Below are 17,665 nucleotides of genomic sequence, written 5' to 3'. Positions count from 1 at the left end.
TTTTGGCTATTTGGGGATTTCGGAGTAAAGGTAGTCTGACTGGGAGGCTATCCAATCGCAAGACATTTCAGGAACTCCACAATGCCGGGTGGCCACTCCGTCATGCACGCTATCTGCCGATATCCGCCCTCTGCACCCCATTTTTTTTTTAGAGTCCGTAAAAATTCGGAACCTAATTCCAAAAAACGGTCCTCGAGACCGGTGCGATTGGCTGGAGAGTTGCTATGGTAGCAGAACTTGAGCGGACAAGCTGGCGTTTTTGCAAAACAATCCCCAACGCTTTCCCACCCATCCTGCCCCGCCCAGACACCAAAGCAATCATGCCGTCGCAAATGACCAAGTACCCCATCATCTGTTTTTTCAAGTGGTTTTTTCGCGCGCCGCGCATAGGCTCCAAAATCGGAAAACCTCCCTCGTTTCGGACTTACGGACGTCGGAGTTCCTCCCCCACTCACAGGACACCCTGTAGTCCATTATCCTGCTCCATGCTCCTTACACGGCAACTACATATATTCCGCAGTATTTCCTGTAATCTCGCAACTATCAATGTCTATCCACAACTACGTCAAGTCGAGGGTCCCCATCACCGACCTGTCGAACTACTCTCTTAGTCTTAACGACAACATCCCAACGTACAATGCTGCGCTTGCCATGGCACCCCGTTTGAACCTGCCTTCGCTTCCAAAGCTGTCGCTACCGGTCCCCCAACCCCGCCAGCTTGAACACCACATGGCACCAGGGTCCAAGTTCGACCTGTTGATCCAGACGGCGGCCATGCAGAGCGTCCAAACACAACCGCAAACGTCGCCCAACTACGTGCTGGCCCCTAAAGCCGCGGCAACCTCGCCGAAACTCGAGATCTCCAACGTGGTGATCGAAACAACCCCTAACGAATCCTCGCCGTCTCCTCCGCCAGTCACACCAATAAACCTCACCTCCATCAAGCTGGCCTCGCCGTCCACGGCGTCCAAGAGACAGAGATCCGGCCCTTCGTGCGACTGTTGTCGCTCGCGCAAAATCAAGTGCGACTCCGAGATCTTTGTGCTCGCAGATCTGCCAAAAATAACCTCCCAGGTGCCTCCGCAGGTGTCTGAGATCGCCAACTGCAACTTCTTGTACGAGGACGAGCACCGCTACCAGTACTTCCAAATAGACACCGACCAGTATCAGAATCAGCGGTTCAACAGCAAGCTCAGCCAGTTCAAGTACCTCAAGTTCCGGCCGTGCTCCGCGTGCAGCTCGAAAAAACTCACCTGCTGTTTCTCCAAGGGCTTCACGAGAAACGACATTATCAAGTTCAACAAGTCAGAGCGCATGCATCACACCCCAGAAAGAGAGGACGTAAAGGAGGACCCGGTGTTTCCTATCGTCATGGACACGAACTTTGGAAAACACCCAAAGAAAACCTCGTGTAACACTTGCAGGTACAAGAAAATCAAATGCATCAAACTGGAGGGTAGCTCGTCTTCAGATTGTGTGAGCTGTGCGAAAAAACATCTGGAATGCGCATACGCCTAGAAGCGCCCGGGCCCGCTCCAAATATACCTAGTAACGATAACGAAGACAATGTATGCTTGTGTTGTAGATCATTCTTCCTCTTTTTTCGGGAAGGGAAGCTTGATGTTTTTAGGAAGAGGTGGAGGTGCAAGTCTTGGCGGCGGAGTCATCTTTGGCGGAGGAGGTGCACCCGTCAATGGACCAGCACCAGTGCCGAAACTCATTCCTGGCGGAGCTGCAATCACAGGAGCAGTAGGGGCAGCCGGAGCCGTTGACACTGGTGCAGACGGAGCGTTTTCATTGTTCTCGTGCGTTCCTTCCAAACGTTGTCTCTTGGCATCCGGCTCAACGTACCCATCTGCTTCGCCAGTCAAATCCTTCATCATCATGTCGAGCTCTCTATCGTGTCTGGCCGTTTCCTCCAAATCGGCTCTACAATCTCTTGCAATATGCCCAATGTTTCCACACCGAGAACAAACCAAAGACTGTGCAAAGTTCTGTCTCCCCAAGTTGGGACACTCGTACCGTTTGTGTCCCTTTTCTCCACAATTCAAACAAACTTTTTCCTCGGAGACTCGAAGTGTTCCGTTTAAAATTGCCAGCTGCTTCAGCTGGTCTCTTTTATGCTCGTTCTGGCCCTCTGGAGCACTGATAGCGTTCTTGATGATCTCTCCACAAAGCTTCATGGCCTTTTGGATCTTGTCTTCTGTGTCTGCTGTGATCAGACAATGCAAGTCGTCGTCCATATTGTTCTGGTCGGTCCTCACCAACGCAGAATTTCGTCCCTCTTTAACAGACCCTCTTCCTCTAATACCTATCTTGGCTCCGCTTTTCTCTTGAATTCGCTTCAATGTGTTACCTCTGGGCCCCATTAACAACCCAATAAAGTTGATTTCAGGATGTTCTCTGGATGGAATGTACAATTTTTCGCTTGTCTTGGAAGGCTTTCTGTAATCTGGGGGAGGTCTGTAATCTGGGACGTTTCGCAGTGCAATCTCTATCAAACGGCCTCTTTCGGTTTCAAAACGCTTGCGATACCTCTGTTCGCGAGTATTGGTTCTTTTTCCACTGGCGTCGTAAACAGGAGGCGGAGAAGGCGACCTTGTTCTTGTGGGAGGCACAAAAGAATCCCTCTGGATCATCTGGTTGATTTCCTCGATTCGCACCATCACCTGCACAGCCTCGATCTGTTCTGGCGTTAATGAGGCTTCCAGCACGGTTGGTACGACAAACTCGTCGAATCTGGCGCTTGTTGTTGGGGCCCCAGAAAACATGGCTAGCTTGAATAAAATAAATTATTTTTTTTACTCTTTTCCTATTTCACTATATTCATTGATATCTATTTGACCTTGGTAATTGTGTTATAAGTCTCCGTCTGTCTCACTCTCCCCGATACTTTCGTTTAGTCCTGCCAAATTGTCCTCCTCGTAATCTTCTCCGCCTTCTACTATGTTATAGTCATAATTCGTCTCCTGTGCCTTGGTGCCAATCACGTTAGCCTTGAACTTTGTCTCGTCGTCCTTCTTTTCGGAATCGTCTTTTTCGTAAAACTCGATCTTCAGCTCGTGCACAATGTCAAAACACTCTGCCAGTAGCGCGTTCAGCGTCCCTTGTCCCTCTGGAATTTGTCCGTCAATCATAAATTTCCCGTCATCACGCTTGTTATCGATGGATGCAAGCTTCATTTGGAACGGATACAGCTCTCTGATCGAAGAAACGCCTCCCATCCGCTTTAAATCTAGCAAGCACTTGCGAACCGTTGTCAACTGGTTGTGCAATGGCTGTAAACTTTCACTCACCGGCTCTGAACTTTCCAAAAGTTTATAAATAATCGCATAGCAACGTCTCAGAAGATATAGCAATATGGACTGACCACGAAGCTCTTTCTTACCAAAATATCCATCAACACGAAGCGCATCGATGTTGTTAAGATCCCGCTGGTAGTTGAAAATGTCAGTTGTCCGTAACACCCATCTTCTGGTGACCAACAGGTTTTCTAGCGTGCTCTTGAGTTTCTCCAACTTGTTGTAAATTTCAGCCAGGTCCGGACTCACCATGTCCTGTCCGATCTGGAAATCCTGGATTAAATAGTGGCAGTCGTCGATCAATCCCTTCAAAAGACCTTCTCCCTTCGGATGCTGACAATTGGAGAACTCCAGCTCGCATTGCAATTGGATATCTTCCAACTGTTTGGTGAACACTTTCAACTCTTTGCGGTTTCCAGTCTCTTCGCTGGTGATGAGTTCCAGGATTCTGTACTTGAGCGAGATGAGCTTGTCCATGATTTTCTGCACGTTTTCCGGCAGCTTGTTAATTTTGTCCTCCAACACTGCGTACTCCTTATTGGACTGTTCCAGTTTGCTTTTCAGCAGCTTGACCTCCTCCGGAGACGCTGTTTCGTCCGCATTGATGATGTTGGCAATATCGTCCAGCCGTTCTCTGATCGGGTTCAAATCCTGGTGCGTGAATATCTCGTTTTCGTTCAAATGTTCCAACAGTCGCTGAACAGTGGAGAGCGAGGCATAGGTGCCCGGAGCGGTGTTTTTAAGGCCACACGTGACAAAACAAAGACTCAAAAGATGGAAGATCTCGTCCACCAAAACGTCCACCTTGTTCGGAAGATATTCCGAGTCCTTGGTGTCTGACCGGATCGCCCGCAACTGTTTCGTCTTGTCCAGAACCTGGGCGTATATTTCGGTTATGCTCTTGGAATTCATATATGTCTTGTGGTCGCGCTTGATGAGCGAAAGCCGTTGCCTAATGGCAGTCAGCTCGTCGTAAATTGCCGACTCGCTAGCAGGAACAGTGGTGTGCATTGGCAGAAACAACAATAATTTTTGATTTTTCTTTCCCGCACCCCAGCCGAAAAAAAAAAAAAAACACGACACAGTCGATCGACCTGGGGCGACGCGGTCGCGCCCCATTCCACTTTTCACCTCCTTTGAAAACTTTTCTCAAACAAAAGCGGTTTCTTCACTGTTTGCGCTACACCTAACCGTTTGTTCAGTGTTTTTTCGCGCCAGCGCGACCCCAGACCTTCGTTATACCATGAAAGCTCACGTTCTATTTATTCTTGCGCTCATACCCGCGTCGTCCGCTGTCGATAGCTTGGGTTGTTTTTCCAAGATCCCTTCTTCATTCGTTTCCAAGGGTACATATACGTGGCAGACAAGTTCGTACTGTTCGTCCGAATGTTCATCATATAAGTACTTTGCTCTCAGTGGAGGCAATGAATGTTACTGCGGAGACGACAAGCCAACATCATCCACCTCTTCCAGCAGTTGTAATGTGAATTGCGTGGGTTATCCGCAAGAGAAATGCGGTGGAGACGGTGCCTATACCGTGTACGGAACAGACGACAGTGACGATTCCGACTCGTCGTCGTCTTCGTCTGCTGCCTCATCATCCACGGCCTCGTCTTCGTCCGCCGAATCCAGCTCGACCTCTGTGTCTTCTTCTACAGCTTCTTCCTCTACCATATCGTCATCCTCGAGCTCATCATCAAATAACGCACAAACAACAGTCACACAAAGCAGCTCGACACAAAGCAGCTCCAGCACCGCCGCCAGCAGCTCCACAACGTCAGAAAGCTCTTCTTCTTCCGAGGCCGCAGCAACAACAAGCTCATCTTCGTCCACCGAGCAGTCGTCCACAACATCAGAGAACTCGAGCACCTCCTCGCCGTCCATGACAGCACAGGTGCTCACCTCCACAGTCAGCCAGGACGGGTCCAAGGAAACGTCGGTGATCTACGTGACACAATCGACCCCAATTGCCTCAGCTTCCGCGTCCGCATCTGCCTCTAGCGGAAGCTCGAACTCGAAATCGTCCTCGAACAAAGGTGCCATCATCGGAGGTGCAGTGGGCGGAGCAGTGGGTGCTTCGATGATCATTGGCCTGATCTTCTTCCTCATCTTCAGAAAGCGCGGGGATAACGCTGACGACACCGCAGTGGACGATCTCGCATACGAAGAGGCTCTCAAGTCAAACCGCGACCCATTTGCCTCTCCTGACGATGATATGTATTCCTCTGACAACTCCAACTCCGGGTCTGGACGAATAATGCTCGGCAGAAGACGGTTGAGTGACGGGTCGCTTGCCGATGCTGCTGACTACTACAAAAAAGTGCTCAAGGTGGCCAACCCCGACGACGACAAGAATTAGGTTCATAGGTTTAAAATTATCTTTTACACGTACTTGTACGGGTTCATGATTCCCTGCGGGTCGAACTTGTGTTTGATCTGTTTCATCAGGGCGATCTCGACGTCCGTTTTGGAGTAGCCGACGTAGTTCTTTTTTTGGAAGCCCAGACCGTGTTCTGCCGAGATCGAGCCGTGGTGGTCGCTGACCCATTGGTACACGAACGGTTCCAGACACTTTTCCACGGTCTTGCTGTATTCTCTCACAATAACGTTGACGTGTAAGTTTCCGTCTCCAATGTGGCCGTATCCGACAACATCAACGACCGGTTTCGAAGCGTCAGAGGCAGAACGCAATCCGTGCTCGTCCAAACGCACTCTCAAAACCTCAATCAGATCGTACATGACCGGCAATGGCAGCGAAACGTCGTATTTGTACACTCCTCCGTCCATGTTGGAGGCCTCGCTAATACCTTCTCTCCAGTTCCACAGAGCCTTGAGCTGTGTTTCATCCTGCGAAACAACTCCATCAGAAACAATTCCTTCTTCCATGATGGACTCCAAGAAAGTCTCGAGCTTGGCATCGTCGTGCTCTTTGGAAGAACCAGACGTCTCGATCAAAACGTAGAATGGATACTCAGGAACATCGACGTCCGGGTCGTCCTGGGCCAAAGGATGGGTGTTCTTGGAGAATCTCTTGTTCTGGACCTGGGACTGTCTGTCCATGAACTCAAAAGCCGAGAGAATCTCGCACAGCTCCGACTTTGCTCTTTTAAACGTTTCTTGAACAGCGTCGTAGGACTCGAGACCAAGGAAAGCGATGTTGACCGCTTTTGGACGCGATGGACACAGAATAGAAACACCGGTGATCACTCCCAAAGTACCTTCGGAGCCAATGAACAACTGTTTCAGATCGTAACCGGTGTTGTCCTTTCTCAAAGCATTCATACTGTCGTAAATAGTACCATCTGGTAGCACGACTTCAAGACCCAAAACGGAGCCGTGCAAAGAGCCGTATCTGAGCAAACGGAGTCCTCCAGCATTAGCAGCAACGTTTCCTCCGATGTGGCACGATCCCTTGGCTCCCAGATCAAGAGGGAAGATGTATCCGTTTTCGGCCAAAAAATTGTCGGCATTCTCCAAGATGAGTCCAGCGTCCGCTTTCAGAATACCCGACGTCGAATCAAAAGACCGCACTTTGTCCATACTGCTCAAGGACAGCACGATCTCATCGAAAACAGGCACAGAACCACCAACAAGACCTGTATTACCACCTTGAGGCACGAGAGCCAGCTTGTTCTCGTTACAGTACTTAACGATCTCAGACACCTGCTGGGTGTTTTTCGGCTTCACACACACACGTGACTGGCCTCTGTACTTGCGCATCTGGTCCTCGTTGTACAAAAGCAGGTCGTCTTCGTTGGTGATCACGGCAGAGTCTCCAACAACAGACTTGAAGAAATCCACAGTTTTTGGAGTCACCTGGCCAAAGTCGAGGCGGTGCACTTGTGGATACGACTCGGAAGTCAAACGCACGTTGGACGACCACCGAACAAGACGGCTGGTCGTTCTAGCAACAGGCAGCTTTGCGAGTCTGGCAAACATTAATAATTCAAGATCTGTGACTCGGCCAAATTTCCTGCCAATATTTTCGTCTCCGAAAACTTAGGTAATCAGGTGCGACGAGAGAAGAACGAGTCGGAGTCGGTCAGCATATTTGCAAACTGTGGCTGATGAGCGAGTGTGCAGTGCTGAAACGGCCATATGTGCGGTGGGTCGAGGTGTAGATGGGCTTGGCGTCGCATGCGACCTTGTCAGAGACGATTTGCGAGTGATTCGCGTGGTGAATAGCCATCATCTCTTTCTTTTCTTTGACTCATCCGGAGAAATGGAGGCAGCCGGTAGCAGACAAATAAATCGTGACTGGGAGGTCCGGTAACAACGTAGACTTTTGCTTGTTGTTATAAGTGTTGATCAGGACCGATATCAAGGCCATTTGGAGCGTTTCCGCGGTGGTATTAACGAAAAAGTTCAGTCCGTTACCGGAAAACGTGACCCCGTCGGAGTACAAAAAATCAGCAGGGAGGATTGAAAAAATTTAGGGTCAAGATAAGAGGGGTTACGGAAAAACTTAACGGTGTTAGATCTCTTGTTCTTTATTAAAGAAAATGACCGGCAACGGAGACTCTGTTATGGGCGCCCATACAGCGATGAGTTCTCTTGCTTCGTCGAAGCTGAACTCGCCGCTGATGATGTCGCGAGTGCCCTCGTCCTCCGCCTTGACGTCGGCCATCTCGATTCCCGGCCAGACCACGGATTTACAGTTGGTGAACAGCCACGGCTCCGACAACAGCCAGACAAACATTCTTTCGTCCAAGGGCGATAAGGGCAGCGAGTCGTTGAAACTGGCCATTATTTGCGTCGGACTTCCAGCCACTGGCAAATCGTACATTACAAAGAAACTCCAGCGATATCTCAACTGGATGCAATACAATACCAAGATTTTCAACGTGGGCAACACAAGACGCCAGGAAAATGCAAAACCCAGCGACTATCCGATTCCAGGCCCAACCATCGACAAGGGAACCAGTCATGATGCCAGTTTCTTTGACCACACAAATACAGAATATTTCCACAGGCGGGAACAGTGGGCACGCGAGACCCTGGACGACCTGATTGACTTTTTGCTTGTTGACCAAGGAAACGTGGGGATATTTGACGCGACAAACTCCACAAAGGACCGCAGAAGCTGGATTATCCAGACCCTTAACGAAAAGACAAACGGTGCCATCAAGATTCTGTTTTTGGAAAGTATCTGTACCGACCAGGAGTTGGTCGAGAAAAACATCCGTTTGAAACTAAGCGGACCGGACTACAAAGACATGGACAGACAGGTCGCTCTGGATGATTTTCGAAATAGACTAAGAAACTACCAAAAGGTTTACGAAACCATTGATGAGGAGGAGGAAAAGGAAAACGAAATATACGATATTCAGTACGTGAAAATCATCAACGCCGGAAAGAAAGTCATTTCCTACAACATCAGTGGCTATCTTTCGTCGCAGTGCGTGTTTTTCCTGTTGAACTTCAACCTCACCGACAGACAGATATGGTTAACAGCGAGCGGGGAGTCCGAGTTTAACGCATTAAATAAAAAGGGAGGCGACTCGAACTTGACAAAGAATGGCGATCAGTTTGCCCGAGCTCTTCCAAAGTTTATCTGCAAAAAGAGACAGGAGTTCAAGCTCCGTCATTTAAACAAGGAGTATGTGAACGACGAGTTTGTGTTCCATACAAAAGCACAAATTGACCAGGAGTTTAACATATGGACCTCGAATCTCCGGCGTACGTTGCAGACTGCGTCGCACTTCCCTCGCGAAGAGGAGGGCGGTGATTTCCATATCAAGTCGTTCCGGATGTTGAACGACTTTGGATGCGGTTCTCTGGACTCGATCGGAGAAGACGAGTTCCGCACCAAGTATCCAGACGAGTATCGGTCCCAGATGACCGAAAAACTCACCTACAGATATCCTGGGCTTGGGGGTGAGTCCTATCTGGACGTGATTTCGCGGCTGCGACCAATCATCATCGAATTGGAGCGTCTGCGAGACCATGTTCTTATTATTTCGCATCGAGTTATTACACGGGTACTGCTTTGCTACTTCATGAACCTGAACAAAGAGATGTTGACGGAGCTGGACGTTCAACACGGATACGTGTACTGCATTGAGCCCAAGCCGTACGGACTGGATCTGAAGATCTGGCAGTACGACGAGGTGACGGATGATTTTTACGAGGTGGACGAGATCGGCTTGATGAAGAAAAAACGAAAGAGAGTCTCGATCTCGATCGGCGGCAACTTCAGACCGATCATCCGCAAGTCTGCTTCTCCTGACTCGTCGGTGAGCTCTTCTGAATATTCGAGCAGCTCGGATGAGGAGGAGAGCGTGAAAGCACGTCGCGACATCACTCCGGCCGAGTCTGAAGCTTACGAGTTTTCAAGACGGCCGTCAGACACTGCTTCCGATGCTTCGCATACCATGATCATGGACCCCGAGGCCGAGATCGGACATCAGGTGGAGGAGATCCTGAAAAACGAGAAGCTGGTTGAGCTTCTCCGCAAACGGCTGGAAGGCGTGGCTTTATAGAATACGCTTATAAAAGTTCTTAGATTTTTATTAAGGGAGAAGGAAATAAATAAAATTAATTCAATTTATGGCGAACTGGACAAGTCTAGCTGATTTGGGCGCTACACTGACTAAATTGGCCAATGAGACCGGCACAGACTATAAGCCAAAAGTTCCTGCTAATGGGATTGGCATCGGTGTCACTCCTCAGGAACAAGTCTTAAAGTTCTACAAGGAGGAATCAGACAAGGATACATTGGAAACTAAGCCGTGGGTTCGAGATCCGCACTTTTTCCACACGATCCATATCAGCACATTGGCCCTGTTGAAGATGAGTATCCATGCTCGGTCGGGAGGAGCCATTGAGATCATGGGGATGATGACAGGAAAGGTGTTTGGAGGAGAGCTCGTGGTACTGGATTGTTATCCACTTCCTGTGCAGGGAACAGAAAGTCGGGTGAATCCTTTGAATGAGGCATACGAGTTCATGTTACAATTTCTAGAACAAAAGAAGAAACAGACAAACCGCAACGAAAATATCATTGGCTGGTACCATTCGCATCCTGGATTTGGGTGCTGGCTTTCAGGGATCGACGTGCAGACCCAAGAACTAAACCAAGGGTTCCAGGACCCATATGTTGCTGTTGTGATCGACCCTGAGCGGTCGTCTAAACAAGGTTTTATTGATATCGGGGCGTTTCGGACATACTATCCTGAACATCTGACATCTTTGGAAACGAGACCGCAGATCCAGCTTTCACAAACGGCCATCTCGTCGTCGGCTAAACTACGCGACTTTGGTCATCATGCCGACAAATACTACTCTCTGGACGTTCGTGTGTTCCAATCAGAACGCGAACAGCAGCTGCTGAACCAAATCGATTCCAAATTCTGGTACAAAAACTTGATGCCCTTACCGGAGCGAGACCAGGAACAAGAAACAGCTAGAATACAAAATATCTGCACAGAATTCTCACGTCTCAAACCAATACCAAAAAAGAATATCGCTCCTTCAAGTTCGGCTGGTGCAGGGGCACGGCGGGACAGCAAACCGGCCAAGTCGCACGATCAAGCGTCCAAGATCGGAGCAATGCTCAACTCGTTGGCCGTGAGCGAGTACGAACGGCTGGTTCGAACAGAGGCAGGAAAGTTGAAGAAATAGACATCACACGCTCATCCCTGTTCCTCCTGGAACTTGCGGATCTCGTCTTTGCTGGCCTGGGCCGCTTTCACGATGTTCTGGAAAGTTGCTGTCAAAGTTTCACTCTTGAGTTTTTCTGGGTCGTCAACGGGTTTTTTCAAATTGAGCTTGTCGAAGTTGTCCATCAGGTTCGAATCGGACGATCTGCCGTGGAAAATGAAGTCCTCGTCACCTTCCTCAAAGCTCGAGTCGGACAATTCGCGGAGCTCGCGCAGTTTCTTGAGTTTGTTCTGGATAATAACCTGTCTGAACACCTTGCGCAGCTTGTCCTGGGCGTTGAACCCTTCGCGAATGTTTCCGATGATGTTTGTCTCGTTGACCGGGTTCTGTTTGGCCAATTGGATCTGTATCCATGGGTGATTGAGAAGTTCTTGGGCTGTTGGTCTTCGACGGTTGTCAATGTCCAGACTCTTAAGAATGAAGTCCTTGGCCTCGTTGGAGATATGCTGCCAATATTTGTGATGGAAAACAACAAAGTTGTTGCTTCTGACCTCGTCAAGGAACGCTTCTGGCGACTCGGCTCGGATAGGCGAGTATCCACCAATCAGAATAAACGTAACTATACCTAACGACCAGATATCGCATGATTTGGTGTACCCTCCTTTTCCCAAGCCGTACAGCTCGCCGTAGCCTTCCGAGGCGTAGATCTCTGGTGCAATGTATCCGTACGAACCAGCGACACCGGTGAGTTTTTCCGAGTCTGGAGACTCCATCTGCTTTGACACTCCGAAATCAGCAAGCACCACTGGCGAATGGTCGTCTTTGGTCAGGTACAGCACGTTTTCGGGTTTGATATCTCTATGAACGATTCCGCGTGAGTGGAGGTAGTCGATAGCCGACAGCAGCTGGTAAATGATCACACAGGCGTCGAATTCGGTGAACGAGGTTTTCTGGATCAGTCGCTCAAATAGCTCTCCTCCGGTTGCCAATTGGGTCACAATGTAGAAATTGTGCTTTGTCTCGAACCAATCAACAAGCCGCACAATGTGGTCGTGCTTGACGGTCTCGAGAAGCTTGATTTCACGCAACACCACGTCCAGGTGGCCCTTGAGCCGGGACTTCAAAACAATCTTGACCGCCACGGGCTCGCCTGTTTTCTTCACCACGGCCCGTCGCACAGTACCGAAGGAGCCCGCACCGAGAGTATCTTGGAATTCGTACAGCTTCTTCTTGTCAGAAAGCGGAAATCTCTCAAACAACTTGTCCATTGGAAACAAACTTGGTAAAGTATTTTTGGAAGCAACAGTGTTTTATTAAAATAATGTCACCATGGTGAAAATCGCGAGATGAGTCTTATTTCGTATTACGTACGCTTGCGCAAAGCTTCATCAAAGCCATCCTGGTTTTGGGGCTTGCTCTACGTGAAATGCTGCGCCTCTCGGGAATTTATCTCCAGCCACGAATTTAGCTGGAAAAAAATTTCGATAAGTACCTGACCAGTGCCTGTGGAGAGTGATGTCCGTGAACGAGCTCGTTTCCCGATTTGAGTTTGGCCGTGTGTTGAGCTCGGACTCGCAACTGAAGACTGTTGCGCTTTTGGGTTCGATCGACGGCAAAGATGCCATTTTGCAGCTTGAAAAGTCCCATTTCGACGTCAGCCAGCTCCCGCAGCTGCCTGTGGACCAGATCCGCGAGATCGCCTCCAACGACGTGTATTTCTGGGCCATGACCACGCTCAAACAGTCGCTTGACAACCCTGCAGCTAAATTAAATATCATTTATCCGGCCACAGAAACTCATATCAGAAAGTTCGAAAAACCGGTCATCCACATCGTCTCAGAAACACCGCTCCTGTACCAGCAGGTGGTTGCTCCTTACATTGCCACCATGCGCGGAGACAGAATCAAATGGGTGCGCAACATCCTGTACGAAGGAGCAGAGGCAGACAGAGTGGTTTACAAAAACGACGATTTCGTCCTCATCCCGGACATGAAATGGGACGGAACCACAATGGAGTCGTTGTATCTGTGTGGAATTGTGTTCCGCGACGATATCGCCTCGATCAGAGACCTGAACGAGTCGCATATCGAATACCTCACCAAAATATTGACCACCTTGAAAACGGTTGTGCCGCAGAAATACAACATCCGCGCAGACGAATTGCGTGTGTTTGTGCACTACCAACCATCCTACTACCATTTCCACATCCATGTGGTGAACGCATCGTACAATGGTCTTGGCCAGTCCATTTTGGCAGGAAAGGCCATTCTGCTCGAGGAAGTCATCGATAACCTCCGGTTTTTGGGCCCCAAGGGATACCAGCAGCGCACTCTCACGTACGCCATCAATGAGTCCCACAAACTCTGGGAGTTGGGTCTAAACAAGACCGCTCTGTAGGCCCTTGCCTGGTGCGAGGGTGCCTCCATAATTTTAAAGATTGTTTTTCCATGTGGCGTAAACATAGATAGGTGGGATATAACAAGTCGGGGACAAACGGCCGACGAGCACAAAGTTCCTACTAAAAACCACCGTCCGTGATTCCTACAATGCGCAAAAAAGGGTACCAGCAGCCGAGTGTAAGTAACTCAATGGATTTGGGTGTTCTAACGAAACAGGAAATGTCACAAGTCAATGACTTTGTATTTGGCTCTGAAGGGTACCAGAACCTTTCGCAGGCGCCTTCTCTGCTAAGGACACTGACAGGACTCAGAAAGTCGCCGATAGACCAGTCATCGCTCACCTTGGACAGCCAGAAGATCATTGGGGCCTCGTTCTCGCATCTGGACCTTGTTGCGTCCGAGTCGCAAAAACGCACTTCTTCGCCCGACACGCGGTCTGTGCACTCGAACGGGTCCACCAAATCACCTAGACCGAGTCTGAACTTGAACATGTCGCGATCGAAGAAGTTGTACGACCTTTCGACGCAGGTCGACGACGATGCCGACTGGAACGACGAGATCGAAGACTTGACATCTCCGCAGGACCCCAAACCGCAATTTTACCCCGACATCTCGGATCTCACGCTCCAGGACTCACCGATGGAGAGAAATCCGTCGCAGCAGTCTGTTCCCGTGCCAGACAGAACACAGCCAGAGCACGAGCCAACCGAATTTCTCAGACCAGACTACGAATCCATCGTGAAGGACCCGTTCGTGATTCTGGAAAGACCAAGCACCGACGGCAAGTACGCTAAGTTTGTGAAGGCACTGACAACGCAGCCATTCGACATGGCAGAGCTGCGCAAATACGCATGGAGCGGTATTCCTCCAGCATTGCGTCCGCTCGTTTGGCAGATCTTGCTCGGATACTTGCCGGCCAACAACTCCACAAGAGAGTCGGTTTTGAGCCGCAAACGTAAAGAGTACACCAACAACATGACACAACTATTCAGAGCGGAAAAGGACCAGGCCATGTGGCACCAGATCTCGATCGACATCCCGCGAACAAACCCAACAATAAAGCTCTACTCGTTCGAGTCGACACAGCGCTCGTTGGAGAAAATACTGTATCTGTGGGCAGTGAGACATCCTGCCAGCGGATACGTGCAAGGAATCAACGATCTGGCTACCCCGTTCTACCAGATCTTTTTATCCACATATCTCTGCGACCACGTGAACGTGGAAACGTTCAACACAAACCAACTCCCGCAGGAGCTGGTCAATTGCATCGAAGCAGACACGTACTGGTGCCTGACAAAAATACTAGACACGATTCAAGACAATTTTATCCATGAACAGCCAGGGATCATCAGACAGGTTTCTGAGCTACGCAACTTGATGAGAAGAGATGAGCCGTACTTGGCGCAACATTTCGAGGAAGAAGGAATAGATTTTATTCAGTTTTCGTTCCGCTGGATGAACTGTATGCTGATGCGAGAGTTCAAGCTGGACCTGATTGTGCGAATGTGGGATACTTATATTTCCAACCATCCTACCGGGTTCAATCAGTTTCATATTTACGTTTGCTGTGCATTTTTGCGCAGATTCAGCGACCAACTGGTGGAGATGGATTTCCAGGACATCATCATGTTTTTGCAAGATTCGTCCAAGACGGATGACTGGACAGAGGCGGACATTGAGATGATGCTTAGTGAAGCGTTTGTCTGGCAATCGTTGTACGAAAACGCCAGTGCCCATCTTCGAACATAGTATACACTCGAACTCAAAAGCCATCATAATTATCATTACAGTTTTTTGCTTTGCTTGGCACTTTCCAGCAGGTTGTCCAGCACCATGGCCACGGTCATTGGGCCCACTCCTCCTGGAACAGGTGTAATTTTGGAGGCCTTATCTTTGCACGAGTCGAAATCCACGTCTCCGCACATTCTCTGGCCGGATTTTTTCGTCTCGTCCTTCACGTAGTTGGTCCCCACGTCGATGATCACGCTTCCTTGCTTGATGATATCGCCTGTGATGAAGTTGGCACGGCCAACAGCGCTGACGATGATGTCTGCGTGGGAGCAGTAGAATTTCAGTTGATCCGGAGTGGTTTTCGAGTGCACCACCGTGACGGTACCGCCGGCTTTCTCGAGCAGCTTCGACAACGGGCCGCCAACGATGTCGGACCGGCCGCAAACAACAACGTTCTTGCCCGAGATCTCGACTTTTTCGTGTTTCAGTAGATACATGATTCCCTTTGGAGTGCAAGGGACGAACTTGGCGACGGCGTTTTTCTTGAAAATGGCCGCAAGGTTGAGCTCAGAGAACCCGTCAATGTCCTTCTCCTGCTTGACAGCGTTGGTGATGCGTTCCTCGTCCAGATGCGGAGGAAGAGGCAGTTGGACCAGGATTCCGTGAACTTTGGCGTCCGCGTTCAAGGACGAGATCAGATCGAGCAGATCGGACTCGGACACGGTGTCTGGGAGCTTCTGCAACGACCCGTCGATGCCCACTTCCTGACACGACTTGAGCTTCATCTTGACGTAGGTGGACGAGTCTGGGCGCTCTCCAACCTGGACAATGACAAGTTTGGGGAGAAAAGCAGGGTCTTGCTGCTTCAAGGAGACGATCTCTGCGGCGATCGAGTCGCGCAGCTCTTTACTGATGGTTTTCCCGTCAATAATGGCCATATTTTTGGTTGGACTGATTTTTCCACGTGAAAAATCAAGAAAAATGTTGACGGTGTGTGGTGTGTGGTGTCAGGTGGACACCGGGGGGAGGAGAGGGGAGGTAGTTTGAGTCAAAAGCATTCCACTTTAACGGTGGTAACAATCGAGCCCTTGAGCAAACAAACAAACGGTGCATACATAACAAGCAACCCGTGCAAATCGAGACTTGCGATTTCAAACAAACTTACCTGAAAAGCCTTGTTCTGGTGCAGGGGCCCATTTACTAATCTAGTCCGTGAAGCAGCAATCAGATTCCCCAAAACGGTAACTTGATCGCAGGGTTTGGTGCCCAGTTGGATGAATAGAAAAAAAATTGCATATGTGTTCAGCCGCGGCCGTATTATTGGAACAAATTAAGCCAAATAGAGAAAAAAAGTGTACAAATGCTGCCAAACGGTTACCCCCTTTGAAAATCACAGCCAAAGTTAAAAAATCAATTAAAATCAGATTTTTTCCACACTTGAAAATCAGATACCTCTATGAGCTTGTGCCATGCAGCAACAGGCTCAGGACAACCCCACGTCAAGGCAGGCATCGCCATTGAGGAAACTCATCAACCAGCCGCCTGAGCCCGAGCCCGAGCCGGAATCAGCGTCAATGTCGGCGCAGGAGGTGTTGTCGCAGTTGCTTGGTGTCCAAATCGAATCTTGGCCTTATTCGGAAGAATCTTTAGAACAATTGATCCAGCTCAAGACTGAGCAGGAACGCACGAGGTCCGAGCAGTCAAAGTCGCGAAATTTGGAATTGGCTCTCGAACTGCTCAACCTTGCCCGCCAGGTGGGAATTTCACCCGACCTTATCCCGTTTCTGTTTGCCAATGTTTCTCCAGACGATGTTCGGGAACGCGTGGAGAACACTTTGAAATACCACTCGCCCACGCCGGGTTACCAGACCCCACGATATCGCCCTGAAGACTCCCCGGCCCAGTCTTTCTCCCACCGCCGATCCCACACAACATCAAATATACCCTCGGTGGGGGGAGCCACCTCTGTGTGGAAAGTCAATTTACCTCAACAACAGCAGTTCCAGTTCCACCACTGGCCCGGTCCCGGCGCAGTGGGGCCTATCACGTCAAAGGGGTCATCACTAGATACAACAGCTTCCTCCGCTCAGTCAGCCACAACATCCAACCTTCCTTACCCCAACACTCCGTCGGCCCCATCCACCTCGTCCCCATCGTACTCTGCTCACAAACGGAAGTTCTCGGACCCGGCCCAGCCAACCCACCATCGCCAGCCGTCGTCGCCTACAAAATCTCACTCTTTGTCGTTGGACAAACGACGCTCTATAAATAACCCGCTCGCGTCCCCATACCCGTACCGCGAACCTTCCTACAGCGCATCTTCCTATCCACCGACCCAGACGACTAGCGTTGGCCCGACTTCTCGATTTTCCCAGGCCGCGTCTCCGTACGCGGCCCGCCAACAACCACCCTACTACTACTCATCCCCTTACCATCAGCAGTCGTACCAGTTCCCCACAGGAAAGCCCCAGGAACCCACGCTGCCCCCACTACGAGCGCCCGACGACGACAAATCCAAAAGCAAGTTTCTTATCAACACCCCGAAAAATCCTCCCAAATGATACCCGATCTGTATACCTATATAGCATCAACAACGTGAAATAAAAGTTGGTTATTCTTGCTTCAAGAACA

At 49.7% G+C, this 17,665-nt stretch overlaps 18 protein-coding genes across 18 annotated transcripts; 10 read left to right on the top strand and 8 right to left on the bottom strand.

Annotated features, from left to right (window-relative positions):
* Positions 1 to 546: 546 nt before the first annotated feature.
* On the top strand, positions 547 to 1,518 carry OGAPHI_002445 (uncharacterized protein; the record flags this gene model as incomplete). Its single annotated transcript, XM_046203316.1, has 1 exon — positions 547 to 1,518. The coding sequence occupies one exon, from the start codon at positions 547 to 549 to the stop codon at positions 1,516 to 1,518; it is 972 nt and encodes a 323-aa protein (XP_046063105.1).
* Positions 1,519 to 1,586: 68 nt separating this feature from the next.
* OGAPHI_002443 (uncharacterized protein) lies at positions 1,587 to 2,771 on the bottom strand (the record flags this gene model as incomplete). Its single annotated transcript, XM_046203314.1, has 1 exon — positions 1,587 to 2,771. The coding sequence occupies one exon, from the start codon at positions 2,769 to 2,771 to the stop codon at positions 1,587 to 1,589; it is 1,185 nt and encodes a 394-aa protein (XP_046063103.1).
* OGAPHI_002444 (uncharacterized protein) lies at positions 1,621 to 2,337 on the top strand (the record flags this gene model as incomplete). The annotated part of the gene is made up of 1 exon (XM_046203315.1): positions 1,621 to 2,337. One exon carries the CDS (start codon positions 1,621 to 1,623, stop codon positions 2,335 to 2,337), a length of 717 nt encoding a protein of 238 aa, XP_046063104.1.
* An 87-nt stretch (positions 2,772 to 2,858) lies between the features above and the next one.
* On the bottom strand, positions 2,859 to 4,313 carry OGAPHI_002442 (uncharacterized protein; the record flags this gene model as incomplete). Its single annotated transcript, XM_046203313.1, has 1 exon — positions 2,859 to 4,313. One exon carries the CDS (start codon positions 4,311 to 4,313, stop codon positions 2,859 to 2,861), a length of 1,455 nt encoding a protein of 484 aa, XP_046063102.1.
* Positions 4,314 to 4,545: 232 nt separating this feature from the next.
* OGAPHI_002440 (uncharacterized protein) lies at positions 4,546 to 5,661 on the top strand (the record flags this gene model as incomplete). The annotated part of the gene is made up of 1 exon (XM_046203311.1): positions 4,546 to 5,661. One exon carries the CDS (start codon positions 4,546 to 4,548, stop codon positions 5,659 to 5,661), a length of 1,116 nt encoding a protein of 371 aa, XP_046063100.1.
* OGAPHI_002441 (uncharacterized protein) lies at positions 4,833 to 5,186 on the bottom strand (the record flags this gene model as incomplete). The annotated part of the gene is made up of 1 exon (XM_046203312.1): positions 4,833 to 5,186. One exon carries the CDS (start codon positions 5,184 to 5,186, stop codon positions 4,833 to 4,835), a length of 354 nt encoding a protein of 117 aa, XP_046063101.1.
* Positions 5,247 to 7,241, bottom strand: OGAPHI_002438 (uncharacterized protein; the record flags this gene model as incomplete). Its single annotated transcript, XM_046203309.1, has 2 exons — positions 5,247 to 5,562; positions 5,695 to 7,241. 2 exons carry the CDS (start codon positions 7,239 to 7,241, stop codon positions 5,247 to 5,249), a joined length of 1,863 nt encoding a protein of 620 aa, XP_046063098.1.
* OGAPHI_002439 (uncharacterized protein) lies at positions 5,935 to 6,264 on the top strand (the record flags this gene model as incomplete). Its single annotated transcript, XM_046203310.1, has 1 exon — positions 5,935 to 6,264. One exon carries the CDS (start codon positions 5,935 to 5,937, stop codon positions 6,262 to 6,264), a length of 330 nt encoding a protein of 109 aa, XP_046063099.1.
* Positions 7,242 to 7,776: 535 nt separating the features above from the next.
* On the bottom strand, positions 7,777 to 9,250 carry OGAPHI_002437 (uncharacterized protein; the record flags this gene model as incomplete). Its single annotated transcript, XM_046203307.1, has 3 exons — positions 7,777 to 8,072; positions 8,134 to 8,434; positions 9,005 to 9,250. The coding sequence occupies 3 exons, from the start codon at positions 9,248 to 9,250 to the stop codon at positions 7,777 to 7,779; spliced, it is 843 nt and encodes a 280-aa protein (XP_046063097.1).
* OGAPHI_002436 (uncharacterized protein) lies at positions 7,805 to 9,784 on the top strand (the record flags this gene model as incomplete). Its single annotated transcript, XM_046203306.1, has 1 exon — positions 7,805 to 9,784. One exon carries the CDS (start codon positions 7,805 to 7,807, stop codon positions 9,782 to 9,784), a length of 1,980 nt encoding a protein of 659 aa, XP_046063096.1.
* A 67-nt stretch (positions 9,785 to 9,851) lies between these two features.
* Positions 9,852 to 11,533, top strand: OGAPHI_002435 (uncharacterized protein; the record flags this gene model as incomplete). Its single annotated transcript, XM_046203305.1, has 2 exons — positions 9,852 to 10,879; positions 11,011 to 11,533. The coding sequence occupies 2 exons, from the start codon at positions 9,852 to 9,854 to the stop codon at positions 11,531 to 11,533; spliced, it is 1,551 nt and encodes a 516-aa protein (XP_046063095.1).
* OGAPHI_002434 (uncharacterized protein) lies at positions 10,937 to 12,172 on the bottom strand (the record flags this gene model as incomplete). The annotated part of the gene is made up of 1 exon (XM_046203304.1): positions 10,937 to 12,172. The coding sequence occupies one exon, from the start codon at positions 12,170 to 12,172 to the stop codon at positions 10,937 to 10,939; it is 1,236 nt and encodes a 411-aa protein (XP_046063094.1).
* A 247-nt stretch (positions 12,173 to 12,419) lies between these two features.
* OGAPHI_002433 (uncharacterized protein) lies at positions 12,420 to 13,301 on the top strand (the record flags this gene model as incomplete). The annotated part of the gene is made up of 1 exon (XM_046203303.1): positions 12,420 to 13,301. The coding sequence occupies one exon, from the start codon at positions 12,420 to 12,422 to the stop codon at positions 13,299 to 13,301; it is 882 nt and encodes a 293-aa protein (XP_046063093.1).
* A 121-nt stretch (positions 13,302 to 13,422) lies between these two features.
* OGAPHI_002432 (uncharacterized protein) lies at positions 13,423 to 14,431 on the bottom strand (the record flags this gene model as incomplete). The annotated part of the gene is made up of 3 exons (XM_046203302.1): positions 13,423 to 13,819; positions 14,033 to 14,287; positions 14,409 to 14,431. 3 exons carry the CDS (start codon positions 14,429 to 14,431, stop codon positions 13,423 to 13,425), a joined length of 675 nt encoding a protein of 224 aa, XP_046063092.1.
* OGAPHI_002431 (uncharacterized protein) lies at positions 13,493 to 15,052 on the top strand (the record flags this gene model as incomplete). The annotated part of the gene is made up of 1 exon (XM_046203301.1): positions 13,493 to 15,052. One exon carries the CDS (start codon positions 13,493 to 13,495, stop codon positions 15,050 to 15,052), a length of 1,560 nt encoding a protein of 519 aa, XP_046063091.1.
* A 35-nt stretch (positions 15,053 to 15,087) lies between these two features.
* On the bottom strand, positions 15,088 to 15,972 carry OGAPHI_002430 (uncharacterized protein; the record flags this gene model as incomplete). Its single annotated transcript, XM_046203300.1, has 1 exon — positions 15,088 to 15,972. The coding sequence occupies one exon, from the start codon at positions 15,970 to 15,972 to the stop codon at positions 15,088 to 15,090; it is 885 nt and encodes a 294-aa protein (XP_046063090.1).
* On the top strand, positions 15,137 to 16,002 carry OGAPHI_002429 (uncharacterized protein; the record flags this gene model as incomplete). Its single annotated transcript, XM_046203299.1, has 2 exons — positions 15,137 to 15,261; positions 15,639 to 16,002. 2 exons carry the CDS (start codon positions 15,137 to 15,139, stop codon positions 16,000 to 16,002), a joined length of 489 nt encoding a protein of 162 aa, XP_046063089.1.
* Positions 16,003 to 16,503: 501 nt separating this feature from the next.
* On the top strand, positions 16,504 to 17,595 carry OGAPHI_002428 (uncharacterized protein; the record flags this gene model as incomplete). Its single annotated transcript, XM_046203298.1, has 1 exon — positions 16,504 to 17,595. One exon carries the CDS (start codon positions 16,504 to 16,506, stop codon positions 17,593 to 17,595), a length of 1,092 nt encoding a protein of 363 aa, XP_046063088.1.
* Between the last annotated feature and the right edge of the window lie 70 nt (positions 17,596 to 17,665).

This window comes from Ogataea philodendri, assembly GCF_020536065.1.
Source record: "Ogataea philodendri strain CBS6075 chromosome Unknown scaffold1, whole genome shotgun sequence".
Classification (NCBI taxonomy): Eukaryota; Fungi; Ascomycota; class Pichiomycetes; order Pichiales; family Pichiaceae; genus Ogataea; species Ogataea philodendri.
This window is presented reverse-complemented; position numbering and strand designations above follow the sequence as displayed.